At 35.0% G+C, this 21,191-nt stretch overlaps 1 protein-coding gene across 2 annotated transcripts in view; it reads left to right on the top strand.

Annotated features, from left to right (window-relative positions):
• Window positions 1–1,424: 1,424 nt before the first annotated feature.
• LOC148953534 (4-hydroxyphenylpyruvate dioxygenase-like protein) overlaps window positions 1,425–21,191 on the top strand; it is a 33,138-nt gene continuing 13,371 nt past the window's right edge. The window contains exons 1-2 of one of the 2 annotated variants that reach the window (XM_089087729.1): window positions 1,425–1,472; window positions 10,138–10,752. In XM_089087729.1, coding sequence (XP_088943855.1) covers window positions 10,172–10,752 — 581 coding nt within the window. In that variant the 5' untranslated portion in view covers window positions 1,425–1,472; window positions 10,138–10,171. Of the gene's footprint in view, window positions 1,473–5,788; window positions 5,811–10,137; window positions 10,753–21,191 lie in introns of those variants that run through there. The other variant, XM_089087730.1, reaches the window with a different exon arrangement.

Below are 21,191 nucleotides of genomic sequence, written 5' to 3'. Positions count from 1 at the left end.
AGTTGTTGCATAAGATTTATAGAATAAATTTTAGTCTTCCTAAAATCCAATTTTTATATGTTTAAAAACTAAATGTTGACTTAAGATTAAATCAAAATGCACTGTGATAATGCCAATTCCCAATAAGCCATCTCAGCAGTATCCCAAGAACGACTGAGGATATTATTTTCAAACATTCGGGTCTACTTCTGCTCTTAAAATTTAACCAAGTCCAAATAGCGTAAGTGTATCCAAGCTATCAAAGAAAGTAAACAGATTTTTTTGCGAATGGTATCAAGTTTTCCATTACAGGTCAACTAGAGAAGTTATGAAACTAAATTAAACAGTACTGTTTGTGTCCAGATTTTAAAAAGGGTGTATGCTGTTAAAAATTGCTGAAAATTTTTCTCTGGCATACAAACAGCAGGCCAAACTGCAAAGTCTTCAAAAAAGAAAAGATTTAAAGTATTATTTTCTTTTTCCCTGAAAAGACTATGTCAATATAAAACAAACAGAAATTAATTAAAAAAAACTTTCCATAAAATAAGTTTTTCAAAGAAAAGTAAAGAACTCCATTAAACAAAAAATGAGCAAAATTAAAATCAAATATTCTACCAAGCGTGAAAACTACCACAAATCAGCATTGATAAATAAATGAAACCCAAAACGAACAGAAATTACAATAATGAACCGAGTCAAACTCAAAACGAGCAGATATTAACATAAGTTGGGCGCAAAACCCCTTTGCCTTCCCAAGGCCAGAACAAAATTTGCACTTTACTGAAAAAATACAAATGAATGTCCATTGTCAGTTTAATATACACATACTGAAATTTAGTAATCAAAATGTTAATATTATTGTATTTATTAAAGTTATAAAAGTAAAAACATTTATATTTTTTCCTGAAAAACTTATATATTTTCTTTGAAAAACTTATTTTGTCGAAAAAGTTTTTTTAATTAATAACAGGAAAAGGTATCATCTTCCAGGGTCCTTAAAGGGCTTAAAATTAAAATTCCGTGTAATTATTCAGAAAAATATTATATTCAGAAAAAGCGTAAAAAAAGGCATCGAGTGGTATGGTATGTTCACCTTTCTCGTAGGTCAATAATACAAACTGCCCCAAATTTACCATTAAAGCACAATAATCAGAATATCAGACAATATTTTGGGAAAACAAAAATCCAGTTTAGAAGATCCAAGTATATTTGGTTCTTGACATGCGACAACACTGCCTAATATTCTTTCCATCAAGGTATGAAAGCTAGCTAAAAATATACATAAAAAAGTACAATTGGATATCATTCCTGATAAAATACAAGATTCTTACCTGTAATTTCTTCCAACTGCCAATATTTTCCTACCAAATTTAGTGAATTTTTGAATACGAGACATGCCCACCCTTTTGATTTTCTTTCAACTTCGGCAGTAAATTCAAAAAGCTAGTAAGCGCGATTATTCAAAAAAGTAATTCATGTAATAGAAATTCCAGGTTTGTTACCAGACAGAATATCTCTTTCAAATTTTTATAGCTATTGGCAAAGGTGAAAATAAAAATATGCTCACAAATTGTCAAGCCTCTTTTGTAAAGGATAGAGAGGAAGAAAGCTTTTAATATTAAAAAAAAACTTGTAATTTACTAATATCATCTTCTGTCATCTTTGGTAAAAAGAGATAAAGGTATTAACCAATAGATTACAGAATTCAGAATTAAGTAAAATTTTGCTTTAGCTACTTTTGGCTATCTTGGAAAGGGGATTTTCTTTCTCTGGCTTTAGTTCTGGAAATGTAATTCCTGTTATTTGAGTAGAATTTTAAGCCATATCAATATTTTTTTCAAAATTTAGGAAATGTATTTGCATATCTTTAAAGCCTTATAAATTGCAATTGAGAAAATTTGTTAAGCTGAATTGTTAAGCTTTGGTTGTAGCCTACTTCATTTAAACAGAAGATCTATTTTGCAAGGTTTCACTTTTATAACACACTGATTTTCAAAGGCCAGGACCCTCTAGAGAGAGAAGGAGAGGAGGTAGGTACTTCAAAATACCTTCCTGGATATACTTTAGCCTTTAGACCTATCCCTGAAAGTTTCATTTTCCTAACCTAACCCCTTTCCAAGATAGCCAAAAGTAGCTCAAGTAGAATTATACCCAGAATTTTGTTTGTTACCTGTAAAGTAATGAATTTTTATGAGTTAATCTAGGCCTGTTGATAAACTGGTAGCCTAACGGTGTTGGCCTAGTAGACTATGGGGCAAATATCAGATAAAAAGATATGTACCATCATATTCCATATGTGATACCCTTTCAAATTTAATAATTGCAGTAAATTTCTTGGTGGCCCTATAATTTAGCCAGGATAAAAGTGAAAGCATCATTTGATGCCTTTTTTATGCTCTCTCATAATTCAATAATCACTTCTTTTGCAAATTGCATATTAAGTTCTTAAAGGGGCACTAAAGGTATTTCATTTTTGTAACCACACAAAGAAGTTATAGCTTAACATACAAAATACCTGATTCTCAATTCAAACTGTTTTCCTACCATCTCAAGTTTTTCAAATGCTGTTGACAAAAAAAGTTCTGAATTTTGCAATTTTAAACTTTGCTGTTGACAATTCTGGGTATATTCCAATTCAGGATATATATTTGCACATTAGGGGGGTGGGGGGGGGTTCATGGTAAATTTGCAGTGGGCCATATAATTTAGTTAGGATGAAAGTGAAAACTTCATTTGATGCTTTTTATTCACTTCTTGGTTGTGTTTGGTATAATACATAAGTATCTGAAAATAATAATTACCATTCCCAAACCAACTACAAATGGTAATTTTTTCTCACTAGCCAGTTTTTTTAGAAACATGGTTTTAAACTTTTGGTGACCATGGGCTGTATTAACTCCATTATTGGCTTAAAATGGAAATTTAAGCATAGGAAAAACTGAAAAAGAATAAAAAAAGGTACCAAGTGATATATTCACTTTCACCCAAGCTAAATTATGTTGTAAACTGCAAATTTACCTAATTATCTTGGTCAGGCTATTAGAGTAACTTTTGTTTAAGGTAATGTTGTCTACTTGTGTTCTTGGTATCTTTGAAAGTAGCTTAGCTAGGTGGATGAAACTTAAGACCTATCAAGAATCATTTAAGAATCCATTAAGACCTATTAGAATCATTACAAAAAAGTGTTTTACCATGATATCCAGTTTTCAGTCTTGTTTTTATTGGCTAGTTTGTCATTGAGGCTATTTCCAACTGAATTTAAGAAATTTTAAGGCTTTTCCCCTAAATTTAAGAAGTAGATTATCACATCTGTAAAACCTTATAAATTAGACTTAACTCAACTAATGCCCAAAATGCCCCAGTGTTCTTGTGATTGCTAGAACCCATATTATCATACCCAGGCATCTGCCCTGAGTTCAACTGGCAATGGAATTAATTCTAATAAGTCTCATTGCAATTAATTGCAGTAAGTCTTATTGAAATTAATTACAACAACATAGGATATTAAATAAGCATAATTATTATGCTCTATTAAAAAAGGTTTGGATATAAAAATTCATTTCTAGTAAAATATACCTTTCATGCCCCAAAACACCTTTAAAACTGACCAAAAATGTTGTTAGCTCAACTTGATAGTTAATTATAGGCTACTAAAAAATTTCTGTGCAAAATATGATTGTAGCTTATTCAGCTTTGAAGCAAATTAAAAAAAATAGTAATTACAATAGGTTAGAATAAGCATTTTGGCCTTTTGGGACACCATTTGGTAACTGCAATTCATTATTGAATACCAAAAGATATGAAAAAAAGAGTTGCAGTAGACAATACTGAGTGTAGGGTGAGAATCAAAAGAATAAATTTTTTTGAATGGAGTCTTTGACTTTCAAAAAGTTAATCAAAATGTTAATATTATTTGATTTAATAAAGTTATAAAAGTAAAACATTTATATTTTTTTTGGTAAAGTGCAAATTTTGTTCTTGCCTTGGGAAAGTATAGGGGTTTTGAGCCCAGCTTATGTTAATTTCTTCTCGTTTTGAGTTTGACTTGGTTATTTATTGTAACTTCTGTTTGTTTTGGGTTTAATTTATTTATTGATGCTGATTTGTGATAGTTTCATGCTTGGTAGATGATTTTATTTTTGCTCATTTTTTGTTTAATGGAGTTCTTTTCTTTTCTTTAAAAAGTTTATTTTGTGGAAAAATCTTATTTAATTAATAGTAGTATAAGTAGTAGTAGTAGCCATGAAAGTTTTAAGTTAACGCCTTTAGCCCCAGTAGCAGTAAAGTAAGTAAAGTAAGTATGGTGCCACTAGACCCTTAAGGTCCAAACCGGGGGTGTTGATCTCTGTTTTGTGGCCCTTCAGCCAGGAAGGGCCACAAAACAGAGTGGCCACGAAACTACTGCTGCTACACTCAGTAGCAGTAGTGGTAGCATTAACATATTGCTTTTTGGCCAATTGATCATCCCCCTCATCATTCCCTTGAAGTTCTGATTTAACGCCATAAGCTCTTTGTGAGATAAGCCCCTTTGAAAACCTGCAACTACTGTGTGTTTTTATTTAGTTCAATTCTACCCTAGATATTCCCGAAATTTTCACCTTCATACCCTTAGCCTTAGTAGTTCTAGTATCATAGCAGTAGGAGTATGCACAACTTGTCTTCTGGTCAGTTGAGCATCCACCTTATCCACCCACCTCAGCATTGTCTGAAAGCTTTACTTGAATGCCTTGATGAAAACTAGGGGGACTATTTCTTTTTTATAAGATCACCCTCTACTCTGCTTTTTTATACTCATATGCTCATGTCGGCTATGTATTGGTGGAATCAGTAGTGACTACAGTAAATGTTTTATTTAATGAGAAATTTTATTGGTTTATGAAACAGAATGAAAAAAAAGTTTGCATGTGTCCTGGTATTAGAATTTTTTCTTGAGAAGAAAGCATTAATGTTTAAACTCACTGATATTATTAAATGACATCAACACTGGTTTATGAATATTTAATTTGAAAAAAAAATTCCACTGGTTTATGAAATAAGAAAAAGTTTTGCTCAGGTTCTGATATTTGATGGTATTCTTGAGAAGAAGAATATTGGAACTCAACATCAAATGTTACAGTGAAACTTTGGTGACCGTATCTCTTTTGTAAGACTACTGTATAGTGTGTTTTGCTTTTTTTTTCTGTAGAGACTAAGTCAAACTTCAAACTTTTGCAAACATCAATCTTGTAAAACATCTTTTGGTCTTGACTCTTTTTTGAAGCCTTTTTTGAAGACATCATGAGCTCTAATTCTATATAGTTTTCTTGTGAAGAACCAATGAGCAGAAAATTCAGAGGATTATTTCTTATTGTAAGATTACTTCTTTTTTTAGTAATTTTGTTGATGAAGAGCTACTTTTAACATGTTTTCTCTCCTTTAACATTAAATTGTAGGCTACTGGTATTTTAGAATTCATGTAATCTAACTGGGAAGGCGTCAGGACATCGATAAGTCAGGACCACTACCGTCAGGACATCAACAAAATCCGTCATAACATCAAAAAAAAATCTGTCAGAACATCAATATGTCAGGACTCGACAGTCACAATTGCTACCTGTCAGAACATCAACAGTCATAACATCAACCCATCAGTTCATCAACAGTCACAATTGCTAGGTTAGCAGGGATTGGTTGCAGTCACTTTTTGTCACTTTTGTCTCTTTTACTTGGGACCTGTTACTTTTTGTCACTATTTCTGTCATTTTGTCACTAAAGTCCCTTTTTTCAACTTTTCAGACCTAATTTTTTTGGTGAAACAGTACGTTATAGACTGTGGCATAATTCATAAAAAGGTAAGTCTTTTTTAATAGTTTGGACTGTATTTCAAGATGCACAATGTCTTTGGCTGTGATAAACGTGGTTAGTGTGTGTGTGTGTGTAAAAATCTAGGCTCTTGCAAATAAGATGATTGATTCATTTAGTTCTACCGTACTGGAACTGCCCATGTTTTTTTTTTCAGGCCATTGGTTCACTTAGCATCCATTCTTGCCTGGTTGCCTAGTAAACGGACAGTTAGGCCGAGATTCCTTCTTTATGGTTTCAGTGTTAGCTAGTTTCTTTGATTTTAGATCATTTCCTGCAAAAGGCATGCATGCCCACAGGTCTGAGGATGTCAAAATGTAAGATTAAATTTGCGTTTTCATTGGTTTTGTCAGTTCATATTTGTATTAGCTTTATGTGTTTTCGAATTCCGTCCTAAAACCCATTCTTATTTCAGGTCACTGTAAATAATGGGCAAGACAAAATTTTTGGAGAGCTGGCTCAGTAAGGAAGACGGCGCTGGGCATAAAGTGAAAGAGTGGTGCACAAAAGGGAGTGACAATGACAGCTCGTTCTATTTTAAAGTTTGTAAAAAGACACTCAGCTGCCAGAAAGGGTTCCAGGCCCTTCTTCAACATGTAGCTGCACAAGATCACAAAATAATGCTTCTGTCGTGTTAAACCACCGTCAGTTGAGACTCATTGCATCAGCTCTAATCGGAAACCACCAAACTCACAGAGTGGCGATAGCGTACTACAAAAGAATCTAGAAATGCTCTGCAAGCAAATTCAGCGTCAAGGGCGGAGATAGTTTGAGTTTAAAGACTATTGTTAGTTCTTTTGCTGCAGCTTCGTGGGATCATATTGCCGAGGTGTTCTGAACTACGTTCCCTGATGCTGTACCAGAAGTGTTCTCGTTGAATGCTAAAAAAAATTACATACTTGTTGATGGAGGCTATTTATCTGTACTTTCGAGTAATTCTATTCAAAGAAATTCAGAAATCTGACTTTATGCTGGAATATGATGAAACAACGAACAATGGTGGGGTAAAAGAGCTTCAAATAAGAGTTCAATACTGGTCAAAAGAGCGGAAATAGTGGTTACTCAGCATCTTCAGACATATTATATGGGACATGCAACCAGTGAAGATCTGAGTAAGAAAATCCTGCAGAGTATTGAAGACAAAGGACTTTCACTTGAGAGATTGCTGATGCTTGCAAGTGATGGCCCAGCTGTCAATAAGAAAGTGTGGTCAATCATAGACTCAGAAAAGAGAAAAAGGTATTCAAAAGGTCTACCGTATTGAATATTGGAACCTGCAACATTCATGCAGTGCATAATGCATTCCTGAAAGGGCTGCACGAACTCGGGGAGGAGGGCTCTGATATGGTCATTGCTGTTAACCACTTTTTCAGCAGATGGCTAGCTAGTTCTGACGATTTCAGCCAGTGCCAACGGAAATTTAAAGTTCCTCAGCATAAGTTTGTGAAGCACATCCGACGAGATGGCTCACCATAGGGAAAGCAGTAAGCCGCTTGATCGAACAGTGGCCTGCATTGACATAATATTTCCTAGAATTCGTGCCAAAGAAAAATAATCGGAAGAACCTGATGTCAAATGCAAAATATTTGAAAATTGTAAGTTGGCTAAAAAAGCAAACAATGAAAGCCGAAATTTAGTTCATTGCAAGCTCTGCAGCAACTTTCACCGCTTTTACTGGTGTAATTCAACGACAGGAGCCGTTAATTCATGTGGTACACTTTGAGCTGAGACGGTTATGCGCAGTTCTTTTGGGGCAGATTGTGCCGCCTGATGATGTCAATCTCTGGATCCTTGGTGGTTTTGAAGGCTTTGATAGTGCTGCAGATGTTTACCTACAACAATCCTTGTGTAATGAAAGGGTCCTGGCTGCCCTGGATTCTTCGAAAGTTATTCTGAAAGACAGGAAATTTTTTTCCTGAGAATCAGAAATCATATCAAAGCTGCTGTACAGTACCTGCTGACAAAATGCCCTGTGAACAACGAGTTTTTTCAATGCCTTGACTGCCTAAGCCCTCTCAGTCCAGGTTTCCAAAGAGCGAGTTGCAGTGATATCCTCTACATTGCGAGAGAACTTCTATTTGAGACGGACATCGAATAGGTCCAGGGAGAATGGTTGTTATTACAGTCAGATCCCGTGCCGCCACCCATGGAGAGTACTCGAATCGACAGCTATTGGCAAAAGATCCTGGAACTGAAGGCATCATCTGGTGAAATCAAATATCAGGCTTTAGGTCAGATCGTCAGGGCAGCTCTGTCGTTCTATCATGGAAGTGCAGACGTAGAGAGAGGATTTTCTCGGTCAGATCTGCTGATGACTTGCCTTCAAGCTTGTACAGAAAAGCGGACACTGAATGCTAAGGCTTTTGTTACGGATGCGCTCCGTGACTATGAGAACAGACCAGAGTGTGTGCTGATCGCAAAGAAGCTGCTTTGTCTGCCTAGATCAGCTAGAGGCAGCTATGAACTATATCTTATTGAGCAAAGACAGGAAGAATCAGAGAGAGAAGGTTGAAGCTGAGAAGAAAGATGCTGAACAAGAAATACAGGAGATGGCGCGGAAGAAGTAGAAAATAGTGGACTTGATAGAGTCATGATAGAGTCAGACATTGTACGAAAAAAGAGATGGTTAAGCAGAAGAAGGAAATAGGCAATACCCTTCTGAGAGAGAAAGGGGAACGGTTGAAGAAAGCTGTGGAAGAGAAGGACTTCCTGAAAATTGGTCTTGCTCAAAGTATTCTGGAAGCAGCAGTAAAAGCTCGCTCCGAAGAAAGGGATGGGGCAGATGATGCTGAATCGGTTAAAGTACTTGTTCTGAAGAGGAAATCGGAACTAATTGATCGCCTTTCGAAAAAGTCAAAGAAGTGATGATATAATATCCAGTGACTGCTTATACCTAGTCTTGGCGGACGCTTGTTTTTCAACAACTGAAGTTTTTTCTTTACCGAAGCTCAGCTTTCGTTCCTAGTACCGTAATTGAAGTCGTACATTTATTGAAGTTATCGTTTTGTTTAAGTAAATAAAATCAGTTGAAAAAAAAACTAAGGATTTCAGCCTTTCTCTCCGTAATTTCTCGGGCTCTCATAGGCTGGTGATTGATCTTACGGTAGTTATTGGCATCCTTGTAAACCATCTACCTATGCTCTGACGGCTTCTGAGTATAAAATAAAAGTTCAAAATAGGGATAAAATCCTTTTTAATAGACAGTGTATATACACTTCACAAAAAAATACCTGATATTTCGGTCACATATGCAGTGACCTTCATAAGTAGTAAAACTATCTGATATTTTAGTAAAATTATCTACTTCTGAGTAGTTGCTTTTCGTCACTTTTTTGGTTTCCTCAAGTAACTAAAGTCACTTTTTTCGCGCACCTCGTCACGGCCGATCCCTTGGTTAGGTTAGGTTACGTATTTAATCTATGCCATGCTTTACCCCCACCCCCTGATGTGCAAATATATAGCCGACATTTGTTTCTAAACTATTATATACTTATTACTATTATGTAAGCTTATAAATTTTTTTACATAACAAAAATCCGTCAGAACCACTAACCATCAGAACGTCGGCAGTCATAACATCAACACGTCATATCATCTAAAAAAATTTTTAGATGGTATGACGTGTTGATGTTATGACTGTCGACGTTCTAACGGGTAGCGATTGTGACTGTCGATGAACTGACATATCGATGTTATGACTGTCGACGTTCTGACGGGCTGCGATTGTGACCGTCGGTGTCCTGACGTGTCAATGTTCTGGCGGATTTTCCTTGTCGACGAAATGACGTTTAATGCTTGTGACGGTTAGATGAAATGGTAGCACCCCAATCTAACCGAAATTTGGAGGGCTGAATACAGGGACTAAAGAAGTATTTTGACTGAAGAAATGATTTATTGAAATTTTCTGCTGAAATAATCCTTTAGAGGGTGGTTCTTTTTAATGAATTAATAATCAGTTAAGAGCCACAGGGTTGCATGTGTCGCTTATTAGACCCTTGGTTACCATCCCTTGGCTGTTGTTGTAGGTTGTGTTTATTTTATAGTATTTTTAAACAAATCAGTCATTCAATCAGACAGTGTACTTCATTTTCTAGTTCTTTTTGAAGGTCAATCAGTTTTAGCTGCTTAACGTAATTTGGACTAACCTGCTAATAAATTTTGACGTTTTATTTAGTTTTTTAGCTTGGGTTAGGCCTACACTCGGTAATTGTTTTGTTACAGAGAAAGGAGAAAATGGTAATAAAATATGTTGATTTTTATACTCTTTCAAGAAACTGTTAATTCAGAAGCTCTGTTTTTTAATACTTTTTCTTCCAGATTAAAATAAAACAAAAACAACCTAAAGATTGGCATGGATCCGGTTGTACATCACATTGAAATCTGCACATCCAATATTGAAAAAATTACGAAGTACTTCATTAAAAAGCTTAATTTTGAACTAGCTTATGTTAAAGAAGATCAAGACGTAAAACAGAATGCTGTGAAATTTGGTGAATGTATTTTAGTAATAACAAAAAGAGTTGAAAAACTAGTTGATTTGAATGGAATTGTGATAAACTGCAGCAAGAGAGAGTGTAAAAGGGATACTGTGTTTAATTTAGCCTTTGTGGTAAAAGATATAAAATTATTCTGTGATAACTTTGTTAAGGCAGGTGGGGTTATTATTACCCCTTGCAGAACCATAAACGATTCTTTTGGATCCATTCAGATTGCTCAAGTAAAATCTGTATGTGGGAATGTGATACATACTCTGTTGGATAAAAGAAGATATAAAGGCTTTCTCCCTGGCTTTCGGACCGTATCCAATGGGTGTGACAATTCGCTGGTTGACTATATGGACCATGTAACATATGTATGTGAAACGGGTCAAATGGACTCTATTATTGAATTTTATGAGAAGACCTTTGGAATGAAACGGTTTATGATAAATAGGTAGTATATTTATTCTGTTTCAAATTCAAATTATACTTTAAGAGTTTGGGCCATTTTAGTCATTGAATGACCAGCACATTACTTCTTTAGTGAAAAAAAAATAAAAAAGTCATTTTACTGGAGAATCAACATCATAGTTCTTAGGCGAATTTTGCTTCTTTTGCAGGCAAAGTGATGAGTCTGGCAAAACATTATTAAACTATCCTTCATTCTCATCACCTGTTTATGGAAAGGTAGACTAACCTTTTATATTTTGCAATTTTTTTTCAGCAAAACCCAGCTTCTTTCTACATTTTTGCATTCATGCCTAAGAACTCAAGTCTGGACGAAAATAAATAATAATAATAATAATACAAAATAAATAATGTTATATCACTAAAAAAAAATGAGAGGGTAACAGTCTGGTGACCAAAACAAAGCTAATTGCTCCAAAGTCTTCTTAATTATCACATGTAGACTACTGAATATAATATAGTCTAATTGAAATTGCATATTTTTTTTATTAATTTATTCGCTAGCCGTAATTTTACTTCTAGTACCCAATAATGGCTTTTTAACCTATTAAATATAAACTTTTCATTGTGTTCAGAATTTTATTTAACTTAAAACAGCTTTATTCAACAATCCAAGATTAGTAGGATTAATCTTGGTTATTAACAATCCAACGTAGTAGGACTTTCTTTTCTTTTTCTTTTTTGGTCTTATATTGATAATCCTATAATGATTTTGCCAAATCCCGATTACGAAACATTATTGAAGAGAATTTTGATCTTAGAAATCCTTAGGATACTTGTTTTGAGAAGAATATAGGTAACTGCAAAAAAAGGAAATAAGTAAATGTGAGTGGTGACACATAAAGCCATCATGTCAAGAACATGGAAAGCGAACAAAATGAAATGAATACAAATTAAAGTGCAAATGATCCGCTAGCTTTTAGAGGCTTTAGTGGAGCTGCTTCCCATATTTGTGGGTAGTTTCTATTCTTTTTAAATTTGACTTGGTTATCTATTTGAATATCTGTTCATTTTAGGTTTTATTTATTCGTCCAAACAGGAAAGGTGTGCGAAAGTGCAGGGTGGCTGGTTCCAACTCCAATTATTTGGGGTTGCAACCCCAATTACTGCAGGGTGGCTGGTTGTCTCTCAATTACTTGCGCTATCTGTCTTGGCTTTTCTCTTTTTTACAATTAACCATGTCTGGATGCAACCTACTGCAAAATACTTGATAACTTCAATTCAATTTCAACGGACTCGGTCACAGTTGCACTTCCTGGGTGAAGCCGTGAAACGGAGGCCAGTACGGTTTGTTTGGACTGTGAAGCTTTGTGCTGTTAAATTTTGTGTTAAATTAATAAAAGAAAATTAAAAAATTGAAAGTTATTATTGATCATATTTTTGATAAGCAATAGTTTTGCGCGGTATTATTTTAACAATATTTTTACTTTAAAATTCAAATTGGATTGATTGGGGGAATTGAAAGTGCAAATTTTGGGTCTTCCACAAATTGATCAGGAATTATGGGGGTAATTTCAAACCAATCGGATATACGAAATTTGTGGGCTCCTTTTTGGGTGTAAAGAATCTTAGTCTTTTACCCTGGGATGATTGAAAGTGCTTGAAGTCCATTTTACTCCTTTTTGTCTTGATAGATTGAAAATATCCTTTTCTATTGTCTTCAATCTCTTCTATGTTTATGAATCTCTATAATTATAGATCCTTTTCCCTGGGGCTCTATGGGTCTTATCTTGCCTGGAAGTATATTTATTGGACCTTTCGACTATTTTAAAAATATCGTTATCTGGAAGTTTTGATTCAATGCCACGGGTGCTATGGAAGCGTCTGGGGGTATAGAAGGGCACGATAGGGGGTTCTCCAGTCAATTTCGAGCCTTAAATAGGGCACTAGAACTATCCATTTTTGGTAGATTGAGCCTCCTCTTAATGTTTTACCACTACCCCATCCATACTATAAGGCTGGGAGGGGGGCATACGAGTGGCATTTCACTTTTGACCCAAATCTACGAGTTTTCAACGCAGTAGCAATAAGACAATATAATTTTAATCAAACAGAGTATTGTTTTTATAAAACAGTGAATTAAGAATCGTCTGTATTCAAAGGTATCCTTAGGATAGAAGTCAGGATGGCTTCAGCACTAGGCTATAACTGAAGACAATTTTTTTGTACATTTGTTGAGTTAACTTTCTAACATTTGAGTAGAAAATTTTATTGTTTAAAGGAAATTCGTATCAATAAGCTCTTCTATCTTAGTAGGATTATGACATAATTTTTTATCCTAATATAGGGCCGTTCTTTTACGCTAAGATATTAATTCTTTTGACAAAGAACGCTTCAAAGTGAAATCTTAGCACTAAGATCTTACATCTTATAGCGTTCTTTTGCAAACGTCTTTCGTCATTCTGCTCTTATCAGCGGTCTAAGAACAATGATCTAAGAATAGCAAAGCTCTCTCATCCTTGTGTTCTTTGCATTAAATAAATACATTCTAAGACCACACTGGCTGTACATGACAAATGAAACTCAGAGAGGAAAGAAAATAATAAAATGACAAATAAAATCAAAAAAGGTGAAAAAACGAGGATTTTGTCAGCCAGTGGCAAACCATGAAGAGGAAGAAATAAGCTTGAACAAAATAAGAAGAACAAAACTTGTTCTGTCGTTGTAAAGTAAACTTCGAAAGGTTTTTAATCGTCAAAACATATCGGAGGGTAACCAGCCTCCCCCCCCCACGCCCTTTTTTCCCAAATACATCCGATTAAAATTTTTAGATAGCTATTTTGTTAAAGATAGTTCAAACATAATGTAATAAAAAATCCGGTGTCCACGCAACCCCCCAGGGACCGGGGGCAGACGTTGTAAGTTATGACCTGGGGGTATGTATGGTTCTTATGGAAGGGAGCTCGTATAAACTTCAAAGAGGGCTTATTTGAGCCCTCCCCTTCCATGCCCTTTTTCCCTCAAACCCATCCGATAAGAACTTTGAGATAGCCTTTTTCTTAAAAATAGTTATAAGACCATATAACGAAAACTCCAGGGTCGGCACAGCCTCCCAAGGCCCAAGGGCAGGCGTTTTAAGTTATGCCCTGGGGAAATATATGGTTCTTATGGAAGGGATGCTTGTAAACACTTCAGAGAGGGCTCATTTGATTGGAAATTGAAAGTTCTAGTTCAGTTTTTGATAGTCGAAAGAGATTGGAGAGCAACTAGCCCCCTCACGCCCACGCCCCCTTTTCCCCAAATGCATCCGATAAAAATTTTGAGATAACCATTAAGTAAAAAATTGTTCAAAAGTCAGATAACAAAAACTCAGGTTTCGACCTACCCCCCCCCCCCCCCCGGGGCAGGCGTTGTAACTTATGCCCTGGGGGTAAATATGGTTCTTATGGAAGGGATGCTCGTATAAACTTTAGAGAGGGCTGATTTGAATTGAAATTCAAAGTTCTAGTTCAATTTTTAAAAGTCAAAAGAGATTGCCTAGCCCCCCCCCCACCCTTTTTTCCCCAAACCCATCCGATACAAATTTAGAGACACCCATCTTTTTAAAATAGTTTAAAGGTCGTATCAAAAATTGCGGTGTCAACACAGACCCCCTGGGCCCGGTGGGTAGGCATGGTAAGCTATGTCCTGGGGCCGTATATTGTTTTTATGAAAAGGATGCTTGTATAAACTTCAGAGAGGGCTCATTTGAATGCAAATTAAAAGTTCTAGTTCATGTTCTCAGAGTAAAAAAAGATCGGAGGGCAACTAGCCCCTCCTACCCTCCACGCCTTTGGGTTTTTTGGATGGACAAACCCATTTAAGAAAAATTTGAGGTGACCATTTTGTTAAAATAGTTCAAATATCAGATATTAAAACTCCGGGGTCGACACAACCCCCCAGGACCCAGGGACAGGTGTTGTAAGTTATACTCTGGGGATATATATGGTTCTTATAGAAGCGATGCTTGTATAAACTTCAGAGAGGGCTCATTTGATTGAAAATAGAAAATTCTAGTTCACTTTCAAAAAGTCAAAAGAGACCAAAGGGCAATTAGCCCCGCCCCACGCTCTTTTTTCCCCAAACCCATCCGATGAAACCCATCCGATTTTTTCACTTTGATATTGTTACTTTGATACCAGTTTTGATATGTTGATGAACATTTGATTTTTTTTTAGTTGGATTTTGAAATAGGCTAAAGAATTTTTAAAAACTTGAAACTTTTTGCAATCCAAAACGAACAAAAGTTAATTTTTAAAAAAATTCTGAAAAAAATGTTTTTCAAAGAAAAGTAAAGGCCATTTTAAACTTCAGCTCAGCAGATACAAATACCTGTTAAAATTCAAACTCAAAACGACCAGAAATTACTATTAAAGAATAAATGAAACCCAAAACGAACAGAAATTAAATAAACAATCATAGCAAAAAACATACAATAAGTAATAAAATAAATGAATAAATAGATCTTAAAGCGAGTAAAGCTTAGATTGAATATTAAAATCAAGCTTAAAACGAAAAAAATATTTTGCTATTCAAGTATAAATGAAACTTAAAACGAGCAGAAATTAACTTAACAATCAATGCAAACAAACATACAATAGATGTTAATGTAAATGAATAAATAAATCCTAAAACGAGTGAAATTTAAATTGAATATGCAAATCAAGCTTGAATCGAGCAAAATTAACTACAAACAAGAGTTTGGGTATCGCCTCAGTTTGGGTATCGCCTCCTTCTCTCACTGTAAAAGTCTAAAACCTACTGCGTCATTGGCGCTTTATTGAAAACTATATTTGTCTTGAACAATCTTGGAAAGTATAAACAAAATCAAATTGAATAGGCTATTTCATGTATATTGATATTAATTGTTGAAAGATCCATCAGTTCAAGAATTTATTTCACTGTAGTTTATATTTTTGTTTTCAATGGTGTAAGAGCTGGTATAGAAAATTTTTTTTATATAATTAGTTTTTAGTGAAGCGCCAATGACGCAGCAGGTTTTAGATTATTATAGTTAAGGAAGGGGGCAGTATCCAAACTCTTGTTTGTAGTGAAACTATATTTGTCTTGAACAATCTTAGAAAGAACTAATAAATTAAACTGAATATTTGATGTATAATGATATTAATTGCTGAAAGCTCATCAGCTCAAAATTTTACTGTAATTTTAATATTTGTTTTCAATATTAAGTACAAAACAAAATATTTGTAACAAAATTGGTTTTCAGTAAAGCGCCAATGACGCAGTAGGTTTTAGACTTTTACAGCGAGGGAAGGAGGTGAACCGAAGCTCTTGTTTGAAGTGATTTTTGGTCGTTTCAAGCTTAATTTGCATAGCCTAATCAATTCAAGTTTCACTCGTTTCAGGATTTATTTATTCATTTACATTAATATCTATTGTATGTTTGTTTGCATTGATTATTTATTTAATTTCTGTTCGTTTTAAGTTTCATTTATACTTCAATAGCAAAATATTTTTTTTCGTTTTAAGCTTTATTTTCATATTCAATCTAAGCATTACTCGCTTTAAGATATATTTATTCATTTATGTTATTACTTTTTGTATGTTTTTTTGCTATGATTGTTTATTTAATTTCTGTTCGTTTTGGGTTTCATTTATTCTTTAATAGTAACTTCTGGTCGTCTTCAGTTTGAATTTTAACAGGTATTTGTATCTGCTGAGGTTTAAAATGGCTTTTACTGTTCTTTGAAAAACTTATTTTCCGGAAAGTTTTTTTTTAATTAATTGCCAAAAATCGGTTACCGTAAGTCAAAACGCTGTATTTGCAAAAAAAAGGTTATGCAGAATAACTGAACGAAGTTTCTTTCAGTCAAAATATGGTATCTGGTGAAATTAGAATTTCCGAAAGAATCTCGTGAGTATGTCATGTTTAACCCAGTTTAAATCTCATTCATTTATAAAGAAGTCATGGTACCCAGAAGCAGTCAAAAGAACAAAGTTTACTCATCTAGCATATGGGAAGTTGCAAAGGGGGAGGGGCATCAGAAGCTGTGTTTTCACTGACAGCAGCCAAAAGATGCTAATAGCCTTTTTAAATATTATAGGCTGTCTATACTTCTTGTAAAGGTGATAAGAGAGATAAGGTGAGAAATTGTGTCAGCTAAATTCCCTAAGCAAAAGAAGAAGGGACAAGAATTCTCACTATGGCTAAAACCCCTGGAAAACACCATTAAGAAAAAAAAATTACTTTTAAGCCTTTTTTTTTTCAATCACACAGCTCAAACCTACATGAATGAGCCTCAGAAATAAACAAATAAAAAAAAAATCAACCCCAAACGGCTTATAACTCAAAATAAGTCAACCTTGCATAACTGTACCCACATCTAGCTCTAAGAACACTCGAAAGAGCCTTGTACGGTTCAACCAAACCCGATTCTACTCCAAAGCAGTTAATGCACGGCCAATTGAGTTTCAATAAAGAGCGTTCACGCTGACAAAAATTGAATAAAAATATGAAAAGGGAGACTTATTAAGACAATATTCTTTCTCCAAATGCAAACGAAGTAAAACTCTTTTTCTACTATCGGAAATTTTTGAAAATTTTAAACATTAAAAATAAAAGCCTGGGATGGTTATGACATATTTTCTAACTATTTACATGTATGTGCATTACGTATTCCCAAATTGCTGAGGGAAGGGGATGTTGAAGAGCCTGTGGACCCACTTTCTGCCTAGAATCATAAGTATTGAAAACCCAAACACGATTCTGGCTCAAAAGAAGCTACCACATGCTTACCTTTTGGATCTGAAGTGTTCCATGATTCCAGCTCATACTACATTTCTGAAAAAAATGCTGGGAAGGGTTGTTTGAGGGTCATGGGCCTATTTGGGCTCTCTATCCACACGAATTGAAAGTTCTTGCATAATCTCAGTTCAGAAAAAGTGTAGCATACCTACTTCTCTGCTAAAGGATAGCGGCAGAGGAGGGATCGATGAAGATGTTGTATGAGCAATCAGAAATATATATGCACAATTAGTGCACAGTATAATTACTTCTCATACAATGTGTATACACAATTACTGCACAATAAGACCAAGGGATTTGGGTGAAATATTAACTGCAAGCTTGGACCTAAACAGAAAAAACTAATATTATTATTTGGATAAAAAATTAAACAGTTGGTGTACAGTTTGTGTCTTATTTACTGATTTCCTGTTAAAAATATTTGAACCGAAAATGTTAATGTTTACTTACAAGGCCTTTCACTGGCAGAAGTTAGCACTTTGCTGTTTCCTGACCTATTTTGTTGCCTAAAAAGGGAAATGAATTTTCTGTTAGAATCAGAATAATTTAATGCAAAACTTTTCTCTTTGTGGTTTTTGATAAAAATCCAATCTAAATGGTGCTGTTTTTTTTTATAATTCTAGTCCTTGGGCATAATAAAAGGCACTAGTAAAAAAATACGGTAGGAATGAATTTTTAAACTGGTTAGTTCTTCTAGGTACTGGCACTAACTTTCCTCTTCCTGTTGTTAAATACTGAGTTGTCTGCTGGGGGTAAAAAATGTCGACCCATGGGACTGTCAAGAAGTTGTCGCCCGAACCGCATTTCAACTTCTATTTGACTTTATAGGAGTCTTATTTGCTATTGAGTGAAGAATGTAGACAGCGTCGTGAATATAGATGACGTTAGTTTGTGTTGAAAAAAATGCATTTCGAAAAAAAAGGTTACTGACAACTCACTGTTGCACCAAGCTGCCTGATTCCTACACTGCTACGCACGTTCCCCCTCCATCTCAATGTACCCAAAGCTTCCCTTAAATCTTTCCTCGCGACATCCTTCTTCCCATTTGGGGATGATCTGCTTTTTTCTTGGCCCTAGATGACTGGCCAACAAGGACGATCTTTGGCAATCTATCATCTATAGAACATGTCTTAACCATCCCAACCTTTATCTCATTATTCATTTAAAAAACTTTTTCGACAAAATAAGTTTTTCAAAGAAAAGTAAAGAACTCCATTAAACAAAACATTAGAAAATAAAATAATCATATATAGAATCATATATAGAAATATATAGAATAATCATATATAGAAATAAAATAATCTACCAGGCGCGAAACTACCACAAATCAGCATCGATAAATAAATGAAACCCCAAACCGAACAGAAATTACAATGATTAAACGAGTCAAACTCAAAAGGAGCAAAAATTAACATAAGTTGAGTGCAAACCTCTATGTTTTCCCAAGGCCAGAACAAAATTTGCACTTTACTGAGAAAATATAAATGTTTTTACTTTTATAACTTTAATAAATCAAATAATGTAAACATTTTGATCACTAAATATCAGTATATGTATATTAAACTGACAATGCACATTCATTTGTATTTTTTCAGTAAAGTGCAAATTTTGTTCTGGCCTTGGGAAGGCATAGGGGTTTTGTGCCCAACTTATGGTAATTTCTGTTCGTTTTGAGTTTGACTCGGTTAATTATTGTAATTTCTGTTCTTTTTGGGTTTCATTTATTTATCGATGCTTATTTGTGGTTGTTTCTCGCTTGGTAGATTTTTTATTTTATTTTTGCTAATTTTTTGTTTAATGGAGTTCTTTACTTTTCTTTAAAAAAATTATTTTGTGGTAATTTTTCTTCAATAAATTTCTGTTCGTTTTATATTGACATAGTCTTTTTGGGAAAAAGAAAATAATACTTTAAATCTTTTCGTTTTTTAAGACTTTATAGTTTGGCCTTCAAAATTTTGATTGGATGTGTTTTGGAAAATGGTGGGCATGAGAGGGGCGTTATTCGCTATTCAATCACTTTCAACTATTAAAAAAGACACTAGTCCTCTCAATTTCCAATTGAATGAGCCATTTGGAAGTTTCTACGACAACGCTTTCAATAAAAACTTTATATGCCCCAGGGCATAACTTATATCCCTGGCCCTGAGGGCTGTGGCGGGGGGGGGCTGTTATCCTTAAAGACCTAATTTCCAAAACTTTCAACTACGTTGACTAAAATGGCTATCTAAAAAATTGGATTGGATGTGTTTGGGGGAAAGGTGGGCGTGAGAGGGGGGTTAGTTGCCCTCAAATCACTTTTGACAATTAAAAAGGGTACTATCCCTTTGAATTTCAAATCGAATGAACCCTTTTTCAACTTTTTACAACAAAGATTTCAATAAAAACCTTAGATAATCCTTGCCCTGAAGGTTTTGGGAAAGTGTCCTCCTCAAAAATATATTTTCTATCTGAAAATCAACTACTCTTAACAGAATGGCTATCTCAAAATTTTGATTGGATGTGTTTGGGGAAAAGGTGGGCGTGAGAGGTGGGTTAGTTGCCCTCCAATCACTTTCGACTATTAAAAAGGGTACTTTCCCTTTGAATTTCAAATCGAATGAGCCCTTTTTCAAGTTTCCAGACAAAGATTTCAATAAAAACCTTATATGCCTCCAGTGCATAACTTATAATCCTTGCCCTGAAGGTTGTGGGGGAATGTCCTCCTCAAAAATATATTTTCTATTCGCAAATCGACTACGCTGAGCAAAATGGCTATCTTAAAATTTTGATTGGATGTGTTTGAGGGAATGAAGGGCATGGGGGGGGGGCTAGTTGTCCTCCAATCACTTTCGACTAATAAAAAGGCCATTAGTCCATTGAATTTCCAATCGAATGAGCTTTTTTAGAAGTTTCTAAGACAACGCCTTCTTTAAAACCTTATATGCCCCGAGGGCATAACTTAAAACCCTTGCCCTGAGTGCTGGGGGGGAGTTTCCTCCTCAAAGATATATTTTCTATCTGAAAATAAAATATGCTAAACAAAATGGCTATCTCAAAATTTTGATTGGATGTGTTTGGGGAAATGATGGGCGTGGGGAGGGGGCTTGTTGCCCTCCAATCACTTTCGACTATTAAAAAGGGCACTAGCCCTTTGAGTTTCCAATCGAATGAGCCTTTTTTGAAGTTTCTACGAAAGCACCTTCTATGAAAACTTTACTTGCCCCCAGGGCATAACTTAAAACCCTTGCCCTTGGGTAGTGGGGGAGTTTCCTCCTCAAAAACATATTTTCTATCTGGAAATCAACTACGCTGAACAAAATGGCTATCTCAAATTTTAATTGGATGTGTTTGGGGGTATAATGGGCGTGGGGGGGGCTAGTTGCCATCCTATCACTTTCGACTATTAAAAAGGGTACGGGCGCTTTGAATTTCCAATCTAATGAGTCTGCATTGAAGTTTCTACGACAACACATTCTATAAAAACCTTATAAGCCCCCAGGGTATAACTTAAAACTCGTTCCCTGAGGGTTGTGGGGGAGTTTCCGTCTCAAAAACATATTCTCTATCTGGAAATCAACTACGCTTAAGAAAATGACTATCTCAAAATTTTGATTGGATGTGTTTGGGGGAATGATGGGCGTGAGGGGGGGGGAGCTAGTTGCCCTCCAATCACTTTTGACTACGAAAAATGGCACTAGAAC

This window comes from Artemia sp. Qi Xiang Cuo, chromosome 4, assembly GCF_049724085.1.
Source record: "Artemia sp. Qi Xiang Cuo chromosome 4, ASM4972408v1, whole genome shotgun sequence".
Taxonomy (NCBI): domain Eukaryota; kingdom Metazoa; phylum Arthropoda; class Branchiopoda; order Anostraca; family Artemiidae; genus Artemia; species Artemia sp. Qi Xiang Cuo.
This window is presented reverse-complemented; position numbering and strand designations above follow the sequence as displayed.